We start from the raw sequence: 20427 nt of genomic DNA, 5'->3' as shown, positions 1-20427 counted from the left end.
GTAGGTTCTCATCTTATGTCCGCACTACATGGTGTCTCACAGTACGTTTTAACAGCGGGCGACTCTCGGGCGATCGCCGGCGACATCGTCCAAAAGATAAAGAAAATCCATCTTTCATCGCCCCCCCCGCCCACTTCGCCCTATCGCCAGTAGTCGCCGGCTCTCATAGACATATAATGCACTTCCGGAAAATACTATCCTGATCGCCCGCTGATCGCCCACTGTTAAAACGCACCGTCAGTGAGACCAACCCCACACACACCCCAAGGGTTGTCTCCCAAAGAGTGGGATCAGCCTTCTTTCTCCCTGCTCAGTTGTACAATGGCGTCGGTAAACACTCCGTGGGAGGAATACTAACACAACAGATATTTATTTGAACCATAAAACACAGAAGAGCAGCTCCACCGCAGAGAAATTCAACAGGCTGTATGCTGAAATCATGCTGGACACAGCTTGGATTAATTACTTTATAGAGTAAGTAATGATTGTGCCAATGATTGTGTAAACGTTATGCCAACTTGACATAATAATCCAACGTGTAATTGTACTTGATTGCTTTAATGTTAGAGATTAATAAAGTTAGGGTAGTAGGCCTACTAGTATACGATGTGTAGTTGACTTCTGATAGACGCATGCACGCAGAGCATTGTTGTTTACATTGTCGTTCCATAGCTAGCCAAATGCAAAGCTAAACCACTTGTGTGACAAGCCAAATTTATGCTTTGTCTCTTGTCAGATTTCAAATATAAAGTGCTTATGCCATGGCCACGGATGTTACAATTTGAATCGGGTGGGTGCAAGTACCCGTATCTTCCGTATTGTTTAAATAAAAGCATTTTAATCCGATCGGTGGCCATTTTCTCATAAACCTCCCAACCGATCGCATAAGGGTCGCATAATAAATGGCCACTGATCGGATTAAAATGCTTTTTTATTAAACAATACGGAAGATACTGGTACTTAGACCCACCCGATTCAAATTGTAACATCCGTGGTCATGGGATAAGCACTTTATATTTGAAATCCGAACGTTTATGTAGATGTACGGATTGTACATGTAGAAAGTGCAAACACCAGGTTGAAGTTCCCCCATGACAGTCATATTTCAGGGCTACGTCGCCGGGTCCCGAAAATAGCAGATCTACAAGCTCACAACGCGTCTGACTCGACACTTTGTGAGCTTGTAGGTCTGCTATTTGCGGCTTGCATGCAATATTAGTATAAATTAGGCTTCACGTCGGATGATATCTATTTAATCTACAAGTGTAATCTAATGTGTTCTTTTCAACAGGACAGAATGTTGTTTCGCCTGCCTGCGGAAATGGAGTAACGTTCTGCTGATGAAGACCCCTGGGACTCGCCTTATGAGATACAACCATATTCTTTTTCTAAATAAAACGATTACATTTACACCCTGCTTGCTCTACTCATTGATCACGGTACATTCTACATTGTATAAGCATTCATAATGACAAAATGTGAACCCCAATTCTATAAGGGTTCTTTTGAACTGTTTCATGATAGGAGATGGTCTTTCATTTGGCAGAATGGTACATAATTACATGACTTAGGCTATATGACAAGAGTATTTGAACATTATGTCATCTATTCTAAAGTAATGCACCATGCACGTCATGTTTTCATGTTTTCTCTAAGTTTAGTCCAAAGAATATAACTGGAAATGACAGTGAAACATTATGCTCTCAGAAATAAGGAGTCACACACACATGACATGAGTATGAAACGTTTTGCTTTATTATTGAGGGACGGCCATAGCTGAGTGGTTAGTGAGCCCGCCCTGGTTGCCCCAGGTACGATTCCAGGTCACGCCAGCATATGTGTCGATGAAATGAAATTTGTCCCTGAGCAAGACTCTTAACCCCTTATTGCTCACAGGCCCTCATTGGAAACAAGCCCGCAAGGACTTTCATGAACGTCCTGTTAAAAGGAATTATCCTTATCCTTATTATATTGTTGACTATGCCGCATCTCCATGGATGTCCCGACTCCCAAGTAGAAGATGGACGTCACGTCACCAGCACCGGACTTTCTACATGGTGGGATGGAATGTTGAAAAAATATGATGCGCACATAGACACGTACACGTTTAGTGTTACTATGCTAATTTATACATATATTTAGTTTGCTAAAAGATACAATCAAATCAATACAGAACAATACAACAGCAGCAAAGACTGATAGTTTCACCTTGCTGGCGCAACAGAGACACGGTGATGATGGGACTGTTTACATCCTGGTAGATATAGCTGCAATGGGTACTGGTCCAACTGTACTGGTTCAACAAGAGGCAGATTTCACATGGTCCAAGAAAGAACATGGCTTCGATATCGTATTTTGTGATCCAAAGGTAGACAAAAAAGTCGGAAAATATCATTCATGAAGTATTCAACATTCAGTGTTGCCAGATCCTGTGAGAGAAATAAGCAACCAGGTCTATGAAAACAAGCCCAAAAGAAAATACATAGGCCAAGAGCACTTTAAACCTAGACATGGGCTATTTGAAAATTGCCGATCTACAAGCTTACAACGCGTAACGATGTGACGCATTGTGAGCTTGTAGATCTGCTATTTTCAAAAAAATCTTGAGGGGAAAAAAGTGCCAAATGTGGAATTTGTTTTAAACAGTTTAACAACACATTTTTGGTAGGGTCTCCCTGGCAAATATGTTGGCGCGCAGTGCACAGATGAGGGTCCGTGGAAAAGTACATGAACATGTTTGAGAACCACTGGTTTAAACAACAATCAAAACATTTGGAAACAAGTCCAAATATCAACTACATTTTAGAAACCAGCCGCTTATAATAAGCAGACATGGCAACACTGCAGAACACTGGAAAGCATGCTTGTTGTTGTTGTTATAGATCACACCCCCAAGCAGACTCTCCTCCCCTCAAGGAGGGGCAGTGCACCAAAGCATTATGGTCATTGTAGTAATGCAGCAGTCCAGTGAAACCCTAGTCAAACACACAGACTTCATAATTCTTCTGGCCATAGGGTGCACATTTTTTACTTTTGCTACTGTTATCTACTACAAATATTATTAACATTGAGTGACTGTAAGTTCTTCCAGGGGTGAAATGCTCCTTTAGTAATCCTACTTTGATTTGGAACTTTATACCTAACTATCTCTTATCTAAGATTGGAGGCCTTAAATTTGTGCTTTTGTGTGACTATGAAATAGATAAACTTCCCTCATCTGTCAGAATTTCATAGACAAATGTTGTTGGCATGGTCTTTGATATATAAACAAAATGTTTCCCCCATAAATGCTACATCTGGAATAATAGGTACATTGTGTTTAAAAACAGCTCTTTATTTTATAATAACTGGTTTAACAATAATATTACCTGTGTGAATCAGTTACTTGATGGTAATGGGGTACTGTTAAGTTACTCTGGGTTTCTTAGTACTTTTGGCAGATGTTACCCCAAAGGAGTATGCAACGGTTATGGATGATATATTCCTTCTGGAATTGTGATGGCCCTTAAAAGGGACAGTAAGATCAGATGACACACCATTACTTGACCCTGTGGAAACTCCAGTGGGTAGTGTCTGCCTGTCGCCTGATTTATTCCAGAAAAATATTATTACTAGTAGGCTACACCTTATGTAGTATCCTATTAGTCCAGATTTGTTGATAGCTTGAACCGGAAAGTTATTTGGAATCTTCCATGTAAATATCTTCTTACCAATAAAGTGAGGGAGGTTTTGTTTAAAATCCTGCATAGGTATTATCCTACAAGTCATTATCTTCTTAAGTTCAAGAAAGACATCTGTGTGAACTGTTCATTGTGTGAAATGTACCCAGAGACAATGCTGCACTTAGTTTGGAATTGTACCCACACTAACACGTTTTGGTATCTCGGTACATATTATCTCTTTAGTCAAGTGATCAAGACGATCCGTCCGATCTGTCCCATTTTTCAAATTCAAACCTGATTGGCGAATTCCGAACATTACTGGCCCACGCTAACCTACCTGACCTGGCGAAGACCTGTCTTTCGAGGAGCACTTTTTTCTAGTTTCATTTCATTCTTTTTTTAGGTATTAAAAAGGTCTTAAAAGTCCTTAAATTGTCACTTTGCTGTCATTTGTCGCTGTTATCTGGGGACCCCCTCCCCAAAAAAAGAAGAAAAGAAAATCATGTGGCGACCCACAGGTTGAGAACCAATGCTGTACATGAATGTACATGAAATGTATGTAATATAATTTATTGATAACAAGGCTTGCTGAGGCGGAGGTAACCTTGGATCAAGATTCATCAAAGATGGCTATTATCATAGATTTATTTACAAAAGCTCACCTTAGGTGTGGTGACGCGAGGTTAGACTTTGCGAAGGCCTAACCCACAGCCAAGGATTATGTAAATAAGGAGAGCCACTCATGTTGCCCTTTATATTGTTAGCCTCATAGCATAATTGCCTAACAATTTTTTGGTCAAATTGACATGTTTGCCTACTGTAGAATTATCCAGGGCTTTCAAGCACCTGAAATTGTTATTGTGATTATTTATTATGTGTGTATTTCCTGATTATTTAGGATTTTATACCGAAGTGATAGGCTGAGTTCTAGGAGTTGACTCATGCTTATAGGTCAATACTGCTTATTTGGAGTTATAAACTGAAGTTATTATATTATTATTATTATTATTATATATACAGATTGTAAAGGCCACAGCTCTGACCTGTGGTGTTGTGACTTTGCACATGAGTCAAATGAGTGAGACAGAGAGTGTTGATTGATTAGGTCAGATAAGGAGCTGGGGTACAGTGGATACTGTTTAAGAACAGTGCTAAAGCCTGTGTTTCCACAATTATTGATTCTTAATCAACAGATGGGTAGACCAACATGGGTAGACCAAACCCATATAAATAGAGTGGATGCTCACTGAACAGGACGAAGTGTTCTGCATGCATCAGCATTACTAGTTACCAGGGTGTTATTGCTGTGTTCCCCATTTTCCATTGCAAGTTCCGAGAGACTGACGGTAAGAACTGAGAGCGTGTTTACACGACGATAAATGTATATATTTCTGATATGTTTTATAGTATTGTGTGTATATTCCATGTCAGTAATTTGTCGTTGTTGTTTGTTTCCTTTTCTGGGTGTCTAACCTATTGACCCTGGTTGTAGCTTGATTTGGCTACTGGCCTAGTTCTGTTAAAGGGATAATTCACCCCCAAAATGACTTTTTTTCTATCGAATACACACCCCATGGAGACTTGAATTCATGGAGATTTGTTTCTGTTTTTGTCACATTCTTATAAGCCAATAATTTGAAGACCGACGGTAGCTCCGGTAGAGACTCAAATTGTCAACTTTAAGTCTCCAACTGGACACATTAGCATCTTTCCGCTGGTCATCAAATTATAGGCTTAGGAATGCAACAAAAACAGAAAAATCTCCATAGGGTGTGTAATTGATGGGAAAAAAAGTCATTTTGGGGGTGAATTATCCCTTTAATGTGTGTTTGTATTGTGTGTTAGTATAATAGAACCATCAAAGACACAGATCTGAGTTGTGTCCGCTAACTCGGTTGCTTACATACTCTTTACCAGGGGAGATCTAATTAGTTGCATTGCTTGTGTGACTGGCTAGATAATTGTACATACTCTCCTAACACTACTGCATCATTGTGCCTTATTGCCTATGTCCTAAGCCAATCAGAATGCTTGTTACATTCCAAAATGACTTAGGCAGAAAGTCGTTTTAAATCAGCTTTTTGACTACGGCAGAAATGATTATGTTCTGATAGGCTGAGGAAATAGGCAATAAGGCAAGATGAATCAGCAGTATTAGAGTAGAAATAAGTCTGGAAAAAGGTTGAATGTTTTTTTGTTCACAGTGCAGATTAGTGATTTATAATTGACTACACTGCTGTCAAGACTATTAACAATACACTGCTAAGTTAAATTCAATTGTCGAAATGCAAATGCATTTGTATGTGACTTTATTATGATCCAGATGCAGTCGGCCCGAGGGTATTGTCATATTTCCAAATTATAGCCCCCTTTTAAAAAAAGAAAAGAATAAACAATATATTTGTCATAGAAATCACTGATTCCAGTTCCTCGACCACAGAGCACTGCAATGATGGTTGAACACAACCCAAGGTTCTACCTCAGTTCAACATCGCTTTGACCCATTGATACCTGGAACGCTACTGTGTCACTTTAGATGTCTTTGGCTATTCAAAAATAGCAGATATACAAGCTCATAGCGCGGCACCGAGTGCCGCGCTATGAGCTTGTAGATCTGCTATTTTTGGAAAAATCTTGAAAACATTTTTTTTAGATTTCTTTTAAAAAACGGTTAAGATTTACATTTTTTTTAAAGAATCGCCTCAGGTCTTAATGGGTTAATGCTGAAAAACCTGCCAATCCCTGTGCCACTGTGCCTTTTCTTTGTCATAAAAGATCTGAAAGAATTAAAATGAAGCCAATTTAAAATATAATATAATTCAAAATGAAATGTTGCCCTTTTCTTATGTCCTCAGTTAAGGAGTCATAATGTCTACTGAAATCCCCTTGAAGGAGAGGTATGAGGCCAGCATGGTTCTGAGCGGTGCAGGTGATGCCCTGGGCTACAACAACAGCTACTGGGAGTTTGAGTGGGATGGGGAGTCTATTCATCGGCAAGTAAAAGAGAAAGGTGGTTTGGCTGAGCTGGATGTCAAGGACTTTCCGCTCAGCGATGATACCATCATGCACTTGGCCACCGCGGAGGCGCTGATTGAGGTCGGGGGCAAGGATAAGACAACCCTGCCGGACCTGTGTCGGGAATTGGTGGAAAAATACGTAGAAAGTATGAAGGACATGGACGGACGTGCACCAGGTATCTATCTATACATTACTTTAATTTGAAGGTTTTTGTGTGTGTTAAATCTGTCACGGCATGGCAACATTGTGTTACCATGTGTCACTGATAATTTAACTCTGAAAGTGTGCAAATGGAACCAAATAGACCTTCAAGTCCTGATCACGACAGCATGTATGACAAGTGATATTTCACTTCAATTCAGTTCAATTCATTTGAATGGAATCATAGCGATCAGACTAAGTAAATTCACCATGAAGGGTGAACGCTTAGAGTTCAACTTTGGTGAACTTTTATATGCAAACTTGTGGCGTCAACTAATGACACTGCTTTGACTGTTATGACCTCGGAGGGAGTGGGAGGAGCAGCAGTGGGGACGAAGCTACTGTAAGCTATCATTTTAACTCACATAATATTACCCCATAATATACCCTCTATATATATACTCTATATACATGCATACATAAATACAAGTTGAAACAGAAAGGAAGTGCAGTATGGTTTGCATTTAGTCATGAGGCAGGAGTAGTTTGTATAACTATGTTTACTTCCTTTACTTGCACCTCACACCAGGTGGAGTAATTGATTGTATTGCTTAAAGGGATAGTTCACCCCCAAATTGACTTTTTTTTCTATCGATTAGTCACCCCATGGAGACTTGAATTCATGGATATTTTTTTGTTTTTGTCGCATTCCTAAGCCAATAATTTGATGACCGGCAGCGGTTCTGGTAGGAGATACAAAGAGTCTCCTTTGTGTCTCCAAAAAGAAAATGCATGAATTCAAGTCTCCATGGGGTGACTAATCGTTAGAAATAAAGACATTTTTGGGGTGAACTATCCCTTTAAGTTACACAGGAACATGCAAATTATGCAAATTAATTATTTTACTTTGACAATGTCTGTGTGACCGGCACTTTAGAGACTAGTCCCGTCTTCACAAATCTAACATCAATCAAGATCATAGCAATAGCATGTGACAGAAATTGTGTATTTAATCTTGAAATAAAATGTATTTTTGATCTCCTCCCTTCTCCAGGGAACACCTGCAAGTCTTCCTGTCGTGTTCTCGAGGACAGAATGAAGAGAGGAGACTACAACTACAAGATGCCCTTCAACCCCAGGGCTAAGGGCTGTGGGGCGGCCATGCGCGCCATGTGTATCGGCCTGCGCTTCCCTGACCCAGAGCAGGAGCGTCACCTGGTAGCAGTGAGTATTGAGAGCGGGCGTCTTACCCACCACCACCCCAACGGGTACCTGGGGGCCTTAGCTGCAGCACTGTTCACGGCTTACGCCGTCAGGGGCAGCCCGCCTGTGGAGGCCTGGGGCCACGGCCTCATGGAGGTCCTGGAGAAAGCCAAGGAGTACATCAGAGAGGCAGGCGACTGTGTAGAAGAGAACGTCCAGGAATGGTGAGTGTGAAGATAGATAGATAGATAGATGGAAAAGCAGTCAGATTGAAAAAGGTGCACTCGTTTTCACCGACGGAGGCTCCGCCGAGCGAGCTTAGGCGAGCGAGTCGCTGTGCCGACCATTGCTAAGTCCGAGTTATGTCCCGATAGTGACAGAATCGTAAAACCCTTGGCTCGGTACCTCCAAAGAATGTATATGTGTGTATAAATATATGTGTATTTGTATGTATAAATATATGTATATATGTATATGTATGTGTGTGTGTGTGTGTGTGTGTGTGTGTGTGTGTGTGTGTGTGCGTGTGTGTATATATATATAGTGTGTTGTTCAATGTCAAAGCAGTACTATTGATAGCAGATAGTTTATTTAAATGTCAGTGGTAGAGTAATAAATTCAGCATTCACTGATCCATGTTATAGGGCCTACTTTAAGGAATCTTGGGAGAACTACCTGACAAAGAGAGGAATCCTGGATGGGAAAGTCGAAAAAGCACGCTTTCCAGAATGCTATGGCGTGAAGGAAAGGGAAGAATTTTACAGGGAAATTGCTTTCCGTAGCACTCCCGGTGCCTGTGGTCCCGATGCCCCCATGATAGCTTATGATGCTCTCCTATGCGCTGGTGACTCATGGGAGAAGCTGGCCGATCATGGGTTCTTCCACGGTGGAGACAGCGACTCCACAGCTGTGATCGCTGCTGCCTGTTGGGGCGCCATCTACGGCTTCAGAGGAGTTCCAGAGCTGAACCACGAGAAACTGGAGTACAGGGAGAGACTGGTTACGGTGGCACAGAAGCTGTTTGAGCTGAGGAATAATCCTTTTAATGAATAAAGCACGCCTGAAAATATTGTGGAAGAGAGAAATAGGTGTTTATGTTCCATCCTTTTTACTGAACTCCAGTCTCCTTGTTATAATGTTTTCCTTTTGCTTAATGCTTTATGTAAAGTACATTGAAGTGCCTTGTTGAATTGTGCTTAACAAATGACATCATGTAAAGTGAAAAATAAAAGTAGATTTACCAAATTCGAGTCACTAGACATTTTATATACTTCACTGTACCATCCAAAGTCAAGTATTTGATTGTACTCATATCTCATATCTCATATCTCATAGCTTTGTGGTTCGAGCATTGGTTCTCCCCTAGGGGTCCTTGAGATAAAGTTTGAGAACCACTGGGTCAGAGTGTCCGCCCTGAGATTGGGAAGTTGGGGTTCGATCCCCCGTCCGGGTCATACCAAAGACCCAATGCCTCCCTGCTTGGCACTCATTATAGATAGGGTTGGATTGGGTGTAAGTCCCTGGGACATACTAGCGTCATGTCCGGTGTATTGTACGTCAAGCTGCCTCACACAGAAACAGGAGCCCAATGGGCCACATGGCTCGGCAAGGCTTACTTACTTATACCTCATATCTACATGAATGAATATCACAGAAATCAGAATTGACTCTGTACTTCCCCCATCCAGGAAACGGGAAATGTTTTGTTCCCTTTTCTTCTGGAAAAGGGAACTAGATTTATGCACAGAGAAACAAACAGTGTCAGGCAAAATGCTATCATTATTTTCAATCCAATTCCATGTCATTTTTATAGAACTTTAACAAATCATTTTTCAGCTAGATTTCTATAAAGTTACAGTCATCTTTTTATGTATGTACAGTGTGTCTGTCTCTCTAGAACCATACGTTAAATCAGTGTGTAGCAGTGTGTTGTTGAGGACCCAAGGAAGTGCAGTGTTGAGTATGAAGTCGAAATCAATTAACCACTTGAACCCTAGTATGTATAAACAAACAAACATTAATTTAGTGCTCTTAAACAAGTCTATATGAAGCCATTTATAAAATCTATGAAAAAGTTGAATATACAACACAATACAAAGTATATTATGTGATTGGGGCCCCTGCTTCATCTCTCTCAGCTTACTAGGACCCCAATGGAAACAAGGCCGCAAGGACTTTTTTGGTGTTATCCTTTTAGACAAAGCGTTTGACTGTACTCGTGCTGTTTTTATATTTATGTCTAATAAAATATTCAATCAATCAAAAGCTATGGGGTCCTTGGCCTGAACAACTGCTGTTTTGACGCCATCTAGTGTCCAACAGTAGACATGATCTGCCTGTGCATGTTATGGATGTGAAATGTGTTTATCTTCGAAAATTTGTTTGCACACTAGCTTTTAATTAATAGATGCACTGACTGTGTATTTAATGCTTAAAACTGTACAATTTCAACTCTTTCATTGATGCAAAGCACTTTGTAACTCACTGTTAAGGTTCTATCATGAATACAAAATATTATAAAAAATACTAGTTTCATGTGTTCAGGGTTTCAAATTGCTAATGTTGTCAAATAAGCTAATTAAATATGCACAATTCAAAAATCAAGCAGAAATGGATTCTACATTAAAACATTACCTTATAGGATCAACTGAGAAAGGTTTGGTACACCAGATTATCACATTGTTAGGTTTGATAATCCTAGACATGAACCACTGGTTTAAACAACATTTAAGCAAGCCCACATAAGAAATACACTTAAGAAACAAGAAACTGATGTTACAATGAAAAGATTACTTCATGACAACTTTTAAATTGGCATAGGCCTACTTATTTATATCTGGGCAGTTGTCTTGTATGCACCACTTCATAGGTCACTGATGAAACACATTGCATTGTTATAAATAATGGACTGTACATAATTGTGATTGCTTTACCATTTGTATTTTTTTCTTTTGTTACCATTTGAATAAATAAGAAAAAAGTTCCCATCTGTTCTTCTTTATTAAATGTCTTTATATAAATATGTGAGAGGGGGGGAGGAGGCAGGATAGATGGACGGAATGGACATGAGATTTTAAAATAAAGGAGTAAAACTTGAATCAAAAAAACTGGAAGACAAGTAGACTTCTTTAGCAACTACAACCTGGATGTTTGTTGGATAAATACCCCCACCACCCACCCCTACATTCTATCCTTTCATCACTCCTTTCCTTCCTGCCTAGTTTTAAGAAACTACATGCTGACCAAGTTTTTAGTTGTTTTTTTTTGTTCCGTTTTTGTTTTTATCTGTCTTTATCTTTCTTTCTTTTCTTTTTCTCCCTCTCTTTTGTCTGTCTGTCTTGTCAGTCTGTCTGTCTGCGGTGAGTGTTGTTGAGTTGTTATATAGGACAGCGCCACACTACTCCGTCGGGAGGGCGAGTGTGTAATGGATAAATTAGAATGCCAACCTGTTCTTCTATCATTTCTGTACTATCTAACTGTATTTGAACTAAGGAGGTTTAAACTCACAGCAGGGGTCTTTAGTCAACCACTCTACACATGAATGTGCTAAATCTAACTCACCTACAGCTGTAAATGGAACAGCTGATCTGAATCCTTCATGCTATTCTCACTGTGTCAGCTATGTGTATTTGTGTAACTGTGTATGTGTCGCTCTGATCTTTAGTCCATACCTTATATTCCATTCAGGTGAAGTTTTAGATAATTTATTCAGACAAAGGCAGATGGAATATCCCGCCTCACCTATGCAGCTATTTCCTTGTTTGTAATAGGGCTGGCAAGGCTGGTGTCACTCCACGGCTGCGGCTAGCCCCGCCCCCGGTCGGTGGGGTCAACATCTCCCTTCACTCTGAGGTTCGCTAATAGTAGCCTGCTAGTTGGTGCTCTTTCAGCAGTGTTTCGCCAAAATGGGAATGAATTGTTGTATGAAAACTGTTCCACGGCTTCTCACCATCGACGAGTTGAGAATAAAGGGGCTAAAATGGACAACGGACTAACTTTTCACCGCATTCCCAAATGGAAGCCAGCCAGGTCTCCCGACGTAACAAAGAGACGATGCATGGCTTGGTTGTCATTGATTGATTGAATATTTTATTAGGCAAAAAATGTAGAACAGCACAGTTACATTTAAAATACTTTGTCTAACAGGTCCGTTCATAAAAGTCCTTGCGGACTTTTATGTTTCCAATGAGGGCCTAAGTCACACCTCAGGATCCATGTAGAGAGAGTTATAGGCACTATACGCAACAAGTACCATATATTAAATGGTAGGGTACCCATCACTCTGATGCATACACCTAGCCTGGTTCCAAACAGGCTGATAATCAGGCTAGCATAAACCAGGAGTGGGCAGGACATGACAATCCTTGACAAAGTTGTCTGAGCGTCTGAAACTATTTTTAATAGTACCCTTCTGCATAGTAAAAGCAGACATGAGGTTATGCTCTGTAGATACATTATCTGTTCCCTTTTTATGTACATAGTAACCTGTACATGTTTTCAAATAAAATACATAGTCTTTCTACATAAAATGATTATATGCAAATAGAACCGCATTCTTTCACATGGCTAAAATGCATAGGCCATTATATTATTATGCAGTGCTTTCATTCAATGCAAATATAACCGAATCCTGATGATGATGATGGCTCAAGTCACCAGTTGCCTGACCTGTTAATGATCACATTATAATATGGATGGGCAGAGACCATTTTACTCCTCTTTGAGCCTGATGAGGTTCCTTTTTTATACACATAGTATCCTGTAAATGTACCTTGTTTTCAAATAAAAGACACCTTCATGTGACGTTGACTTACAGTGGTTACTTTGTAGATTTAGATTATTATTACAAAACAAGCAGATAAGTACAATAAACAAATGACTATTCAATTTGATATGGTAGAATAGGACTCATTATGTGAAGAACTCACACTGACACTGTTGTTATGAATACTTATGATACTGGTGGGCTTAATTTTCGTGATTTTACTACTCTTGATAATACCATTAAAGTTAATTGGATTAAGCAGTTCCTTAAAGGCCGATTTCGCCGATTTTGCATAAAACCCCTATTTTTATGAATTATTTTATTTTTTTTATGGTGTTGTATCTGTGTTTTTAGATTTTTGATCCATAAGACGATCCCCATAGCGTCAAATGACGTTTTCCGTAGGTTCTCATCTTATGTCCGCACTACATGGTGTCTCACAGTACGTTTTAACAGCGGGCGACTCTCGGGCGATCGCCGGCGACATCGTCCAAAAGATAAAGAAAATCCATCTTTCATCGCCCCCCCGCCCACTTCGCCCTATCGCCAGTAGTCGCCGGCTCTCATAGACATATAATGCACTTCCGGAAAATACTATCCTGATCGCCCGCTGATCGCCCACTGTTAAAACGCACCGTCAGTGAGACCAACCCCACACACACCCCAAGGGTTGTCTCCCAAAGAGTGGGATCAGCCTTCTTTCTCCCTGCTCAGTTGTACAATGGCGTCGGTAAACACTCCGTGGGAGGAATACTAACACAACAGATATTTATTTGAACCATAAAACACAGAAGAGCAGCTCCACCGCAGAGAAATTCAACAGGCTGTATGCTGAAATCATGCTGGACACAGCTTGGATTAATTACTTTATAGAGTAAGTAATGATTGTGCCAATGATTGTGTAAACGTTATGCCAACTTGACATAATAATCCAACGTGTAATTGTACTTGATTGCTTTAATGTTAGAGATTAATAAAGTTAGGGTAGTAGGCCTACTAGTATACGATGTGTAGTTGACTTCTGATAGACGCATGCACGCAGAGCATTGTTGTTTACATTGTCGTTCCATAGCTAGCCAAATGCAAAGCTAAACCACTTGTGTGACAAGCCAAATTTATGCTTTGTCTCTTGTCAGATTTCAAATATAAAGTGCTTATGCCATGGCCACGGATGTTACAATTTGAATCGGGTGGGTGCAAGTACCCGTATCTTCCGTATTGTTTAAATAAAAGCATTTTAATCCGATCGGTGGCCATTTTCTCATAAACCTCCCAACCGATCGCATAAGGGTCGCATAATAAATGGCCACTGATCGGATTAAAATGCTTTTTTATTAAACAATACGGAAGATACTGGTACTTAGACCCACCCGATTCAAATTGTAACATCCGTGGTCATGGGATAAGCACTTTATATTTGAAATCCGAACGTTTATGTAGATGTACGGATTGTACATGTAGAAAGTGCAAACACCAGGTTGAAGTTCCCCCATGACAGTCATATTTCAGGGCTACGTCGCCGGGTCCCGAAAATAGCAGATCTACAAGCTCACAACGCGTCTGACTCGACACTTTGTGAGCTTGTAGGTCTGCTATTTGCGGCTTGCATGCAATATTAGTATAAATTAGGCTTCACGTCGGATGATATCTATTTAATCTACAAGTGTAATCTAATGTGTTCTTTTCAACAGGACAGAATGTTGTTTCGCCTGCCTGCGGAAATGGAGTAACGTTCTGCTGATGAAGACCCCTGGGACTCGCCTTATGAGATACAACCATATTCTTTTTCTAAATAAAACGATTACATTTACACCCTGCTTGCTCTACTCATTGATCACGGTACATTCTACATTGTATAAGCATTCATAATGACAAAATGTGAACCCCAATTCTATAAGGGTTCTTTTGAACTGTTTCATGATAGGAGATGGTCTTTCATTTGGCAGAATGGTACATAATTACATGACTTAGGCTATATGACAAGAGTATTTGAACATTATGTCATCTATTCTAAAGTAATGCACCATGCACGTCATGTTTTCATGTTTTCTCTAAGTTTAGTCCAAAGAATATAACTGGAAATGACAGTGAAACATTATGCTCTCAGAAATAAGGAGTCACACACACATGACATGAGTATGAAACGTTTTGCTTTATTATTGAGGGACGGCCATAGCTGAGTGGTTAGTGAGCCCGCCCTGGTTGCCCCAGGTACGATTCCAGGTCACGCCAGCATATGTGTCGATGAAATGAAATTTGTCCCTGAGCAAGACTCTTAACCCCTTATTGCTCACAGGCCCTCATTGGAAACAAGCCCGCAAGGACTTTCATGAACGTCCTGTTAAAAGGAATTATCCTTATCCTTATTATATTGTTGACTATGCCGCATCTCCATGGATGTCCCGACTCCCAAGTAGAAGATGGACGTCACGTCACCAGCACCGGACTTTCTACATGGTGGGATGGAATGTTGAAAAAATATGATGCGCACATAGACACGTACACGTTTAGTGTTACTATGCTAATTTATACATATATTTAGTTTGCTAAAAGATACAATCAAATCAATACAGAACAATACAACAGCAGCAAAGACTGATAGTTTCACCTTGCTGGCGCAACAGAGACACGGTGATGATGGGACTGTTTACATCCTGGTAGATATAGCTGCAATGGGTACTGGTCCAACTGTACTGGTTCAACAAGAGGCAGATTTCACATGGTCCAAGAAAGAACATGGCTTCGATATCGTATTTTGTGATCCAAAGGTAGACAAAAAAGTCGGAAAATATCATTCATGAAGTATTCAACATTCAGTGTTGCCAGATCCTGTGAGAGAAATAAGCAACCAGGTCTATGAAAACAAGCCCAAAAGAAAATACATAGGCCAAGAGCACTTTAAACCTAGACATGGGCTATTTGAAAATTGCCGATCTACAAGCTTACAACGCGTAACGATGTGACGCATTGTGAGCTTGTAGATCTGCTATTTTCAAAAAAATCTTGAGGGGAAAAAAGTGCCAAATGTGGAATTTGTTTTAAACAGTTTAACAACACATTTTTGGTAGGGTCTCCCTGGCAAATATGTTGGCGCGCAGTGCACAGATGAGGGTCCGTGGAAAAGTACATGAACATGTTTGAGAACCACTGGTTTAAACAACAATCAAAACATTTGGAAACAAGTCCAAATATCAACTACATTTTAGAAACCAGCCGCTTATAATAAGCAGACATGGCAACACTGCAGAACACTGGAAAGCATGCTTGTTGTTGTTGTTATAGATCACACCCCCAAGCAGACTCTCCTCCCCTCAAGGAGGGGCAGTGCACCAAAGCATTATGGTCATTGTAGTAATGCAGCAGTCCAGTCAAACCCTAGTCAAACACACAGACTTCATAATTCTTCTGGCCATAGGGTGCACATTTTTTACTTTTGCTACTGTTATCTACTACAAATATTATTAACATTGAGTGACTGTAAGTTCTTCCAGGGGTGAAATGCTCCTTTAGTAATCCTACTTTGATTTGGAACTTTATACCTAACTATCTCTTATCTAAGATTGGAGGCCTTAAATTTGTGCTTTTGTGTGACTATGAAATAGATAAACTTCCCTCATCTGTCAGAATTTCATAGACAAATGTTGTTGGCATGGTCTTTGATATATAAACAAAATGTTTCCCCCATAAATGCTACATCTGGAATAATAGGTGCATTGTGTTTAAAAACAGCTCTTTATTTTATAATAACTGGTTTAACAATAATATTACCTGTGTGAATCAGTTACTTGATGGTAATGGGGTACTGTTAAGTTACTCTGGGTTTCTTAGTACTTTTGGCAGATGTTACCCCAAAGGAGTATGCAACGGTTATGGATGATATATTCCTTCTGGAATTGTGATGGCCCTTAAAAGGGACAGTAAGATCAGATGACACACCATTACTTGACCCTGTGGAAACTCCAGTGGGTAGTGTCTGCCTGTCGCCTGATTTATTCCAGAAAAATATTATTACTAGTAGGCTACACCTTATGTAGTATCCTATTAGTCCAGATTTGTTGATAGCTTGAACCGGAAAGTTATTTGGAATCTTCCATGTAAATATCTTCTTACCAATAAAGTGAGGGAGGTTTTGTTTAAAATCCTGCATAGGTATTATCCTACAAGTCATTATCTTCTTAAGTTCAAGAAAGACATCTGTGTGAACTGTTCATTGTGTGAAATGTACCCAGAGACAATGCTGCACTTAGTTTGGAATTGTACCCACACTAACACGTTTTGGTATCTCGGTACATATTATCTCTTTAGTCAAGTGATCAAGACGATCCGTCCGATCTGTCCCATTTTTCAAATTCAAACCTGATTGGCGAATTCCGAACATTACTGGCCCACGCTAACCTACCTGACCTGGCGAAGACCTGTCTTTCGAGGAGCACTTTTTTCTAGTTTCATTTCATTCTTTTTTTAGGTATTAAAAAGGTCTTAAAAGTCCTTAAATTGTCACTTTGCTGTCATTTGTCGCTGTTATCTGGGGACCCCCTCCCCAAAAAAAGAAGAAAAGAAAATCATGTGGCGACCCACAGGTTGAGAACCAATGCTGTACATGAATGTACATGAAATGTATGTAATATAATTTATTGATAACAAGGCTTGCTGAGGCGGAGGTAACCTTGGATCAAGATTCATCAAAGATGGCTATTATCATAGATTTATTTACAAAAGCTCACCTTAGGTGTGGTGACGCGAGGTTAGACTTTGCGAAGGCCTAACCCACAGCCAAGGATTATGTAAATAAGGAGAGCCACTCATGTTGCCCTTTATATTGTTAGCCTCATAGCATAATTGCCTAACAATTTTTTGGTCAAATTGACATGTTTGCCTACTGTAGAATTATCCAGGGCTTTCAAGCACCTGAAATTGTTATTGTGATTATTTATTATGTGTGTATTTCCTGATTATTTAGGATTTTATACCGAAGTGATAGGCTGAGTTCTAGGAGTTGACTCATGCTTATAGGTCAATACTGCTTATTTGGAGTTATAAACTGAAGTTATTATATTATTATTATTATTATTATATATACAGATTGTAAAGGCCACAGCTCTGACCTGTGGTGTTGTGACTTTGCACATGAGTCAAATGAGTGAGACAGAGAGTGTTGATTGATTAGGTCAGATAAGGAGCTGGGGTACAGTGGATACTGTTTAAGAACAGTGCTAAAGCCTGTGTTTCCACAATTATTGATTCTTAATCAACAGATGGGTAGACCAACATGGGTAGACCAAACCCATATAAATAGAGTGGATGCTCACTGAACAGGACGAAGTGTTCTGCATGCATCAGCATTACTAGTTACCAGGGTGTTATTGCTGTGTTCCCCATTTTCCATTGCAAGTTCCGAGAGACTGACGGTAAGAACTGAGAGCGTGTTTACACGACGATAAATGTATATATTTCTGATATGTTTTATAGTATTGTGTGTATATTCCATGTCAGTAATTTGTCGTTGTTGTTTGTTTCCTTTTCTGGGTGTCTAACCTATTGACCCTGGTTGTAGCTTGATTTGGCTACTGGCCTAGTTCTGTTAAAGGGATAATTCACCCCCAAAATGACTTTTTTTCTATCGAATACACACCCCATGGAGACTTGAATTCATGGAGATTTGTTTCTGTTTTTGTCACATTCTTATAAGCCAATAATTTGAAGACCGACGGTAGCTCCGGTAGAGACTCAAATTGTCAACTTTAAGTCTCCAACTGGACACATTAGCATCTTTCCGCTGGTCATCAAATTATAGGCTTAGGAATGCAACAAAAACAGAAAAATCTCCATAGGGTGTGTAATTGATGGGAAAAAAAGTCATTTTGGGGGTGAATTATCCCTTTAATGTGTGTTTGTATTGTGTGTTAGTATAATAGAACCATCAAAGACACAGATCTGAGTTGTGTCCGCTAACTCGGTTGCTTACATACTCTTTACCAGGGGAGATCTAATTAGTTGCATTGCTTGTGTGACTGGCTAGATAATTGTACATACTCTCCTAACACTACTGCATCATTGTGCCTTATTGCCTATGTCCTAAGCCAATCAGAATGCTTGTTACATTCCAAAATGACTTAGGCAGAAAGTCGTTTTAAATCAGCTTTTTGACTACGGCAGAAATGATTATGTTCTGATAGGCTGAGGAAATAGGCAATAAGGCAAGATGAATCAGCAGTATTAGAGTAGAAATAAGTCTGGAAAAAGGTTGAATGTTTTTTTGTTCACAGTGCAGATTAGTGATTTATAATTGACTACACTGCTGTCAAGACTATTAACAATACACTGCTAAGTTAAATTCAATTGTCGAAATGCAAATGCATTTGTATGTGACTTTATTATGATCCAGATGCAGTCGGCCCGAGGGTATTGTCATATTTCCAAATTATAGCCCCCTTTTAAAAAAAGAAAAGAATAAACAATATATTTGTCATAGAAATCACTGATTCCAGTTCCTCGACCACAGAGCACTGCAATGATGGTTGAACACAACCCAAGGTTCTACCTCAGTTCAACATCGCTTTGACCCATTGATACCTGGAACGCTACTGTGTCACTTTAGATGTCTTTGGCTATTCAAAAATAGCAGATATACAAGCTCATAGCGCGGCACCGAGTGCCGCGCTATGAGCTTGTAGATCTGCTATTTTTGGAAAAATCTTGAAAACATTTTTTTTAGATTTCTTTTAAAAAACGGTTAAGATTTACATTTTTTTTTAAGAATCGCCTCAGGTCTTAATGGGTTAATGCTGAAAAACCTGCCAATCCCTGTGCCACTGTGCCTTTTCTTTGTCATAAAAGATCTGAAAGAATTAAAATGAAGCCAATTTAAAATATAATATAATTCAAAATGAAATGTTGCCCTTTTCTTATGTCCTCAGTTAAGGAGTCATAATGTCTACTGAAATCCCCTTGAAGGAGAGGTATGAGGCCAGCATGGTTCTGAGCGGTGCAGGTGATGCCCTGGGCTACAACAACAGCTACTGGGAGTTTGAGTGGGATGGGGAGTCTATTCATCGGCAAGTAAAAGAGAAAGGTGGTTTGGCTGAGCTGGATGTCAAGGACTTTCCGCTCAGCGATGATACCATCATGCACTTGGCCACCGCGGAGGCGCTGATTGAGGTCGGGGGCAAGGATAAGACAACCCTGCCGGACCTGTGTCGGGAATTGGTGGAAAAATACGTAGAAAGTATGAAGGACATGGACGGACGTGCACCAGGTATCTATCTATACATTACTTTAATTTGAAGGTTTTTGTGTGTGTTAAATCTGTCACGGCATGGCAACATTGTGTTACCATGTGTCACTGATAATTTAACTCTGAAAGTGTGCAAATGGAACCAAATAGACCTTCAAGTCCTGATCACGACAGCATGTATGACAAGTGATATTTCACTTCAATTCAGTTCAATTCATTTGAATGGAATCATAGCGATCAGACTAAGTAAATTCACCATGAAGGGTGAACGCTTAGAGTTCAACTTTGGTGAACTTTTATATGCAAACTTGTGGCGTCAACTAATGACACTGCTTTGACTGTTATGACCTCGGAGGGAGTGGGAGGAGCAGCAGTGGGGACGAAGCTACTGTAAGCTATCATTT

At 39.9% G+C, this 20427-nt stretch overlaps 3 protein-coding genes and 2 long non-coding RNA genes across 5 annotated transcripts in view; 4 read left to right on the top strand and 1 right to left on the bottom strand.

Annotated features, from left to right (window-relative positions):
• LOC308073691 (ADP-ribosylhydrolase ARH1-like) overlaps nucleotides 1-8756 on the bottom strand; it is a 63335-nt gene extending 54579 nt beyond the window's left edge. Inside the window, exon 1 of the mRNA XM_080412760.1 lies at nucleotides 8700-8756. The gene's annotated coding sequence lies outside the window, so the exon portion shown is untranslated. The remainder of the gene's footprint in view (nucleotides 1-8699) is intronic.
• The window catches only part of LOC308073692 (ADP-ribosylhydrolase ARH1-like), a 63335-nt gene extending 54190 nt beyond the window's left edge, over nucleotides 1-9145 (top strand). Inside the window, exons 2-4 of the mRNA XM_080412763.1 lie at nucleotides 6518-6855; nucleotides 7876-8248; nucleotides 8669-9145. Coding sequence (XP_080268889.1) covers nucleotides 6531-6855; nucleotides 7876-8248; nucleotides 8669-9077 — 1107 coding nt within the window. The 5' untranslated portion in view covers nucleotides 6518-6530 and the 3' untranslated portion in view covers nucleotides 9078-9145. The remainder of the gene's footprint in view (nucleotides 1-6517; nucleotides 6856-7875; nucleotides 8249-8668) is intronic.
• LOC308106106 lies at nucleotides 224-1410 on the top strand. The gene is made up of 2 exons (XR_013934967.1): nucleotides 224-474; nucleotides 1292-1410. It is a non-coding gene; the product is annotated as an uncharacterized lncRNA (long non-coding RNA).
• Nucleotides 9146-13412: 4267 nt separating the features above from the next.
• LOC308073715 lies at nucleotides 13413-14599 on the top strand. Its single transcript, XR_013932032.1, has 2 exons — nucleotides 13413-13663; nucleotides 14481-14599. It is a non-coding gene; the product is annotated as an uncharacterized lncRNA (long non-coding RNA).
• Nucleotides 14600-19719: 5120 nt separating this feature from the next.
• The window catches only part of LOC308073388 (uncharacterized protein), a gene marked incomplete at its 5' end in the record, with an annotated part of 31716 nt that continues 31008 nt past the window's right edge, over nucleotides 19720-20427 (top strand). The window contains one exon of the mRNA XM_080412259.1: nucleotides 19720-20044. Coding sequence (XP_080268385.1) covers nucleotides 19720-20044 — 325 coding nt within the window. The remainder of the gene's footprint in view (nucleotides 20045-20427) is intronic.

This window comes from Gymnoscopelus braueri (genome assembly GCF_963280865.1).
Source record: "Gymnoscopelus braueri genome assembly, chromosome: 18".
NCBI classification, from domain to species: domain Eukaryota; kingdom Metazoa; phylum Chordata; class Actinopteri; order Myctophiformes; family Myctophidae; genus Gymnoscopelus; species Gymnoscopelus braueri.
Note: the sequence above shows the minus strand (reverse complement) of the source record. Positions and strands in the feature narration are given on the sequence as shown.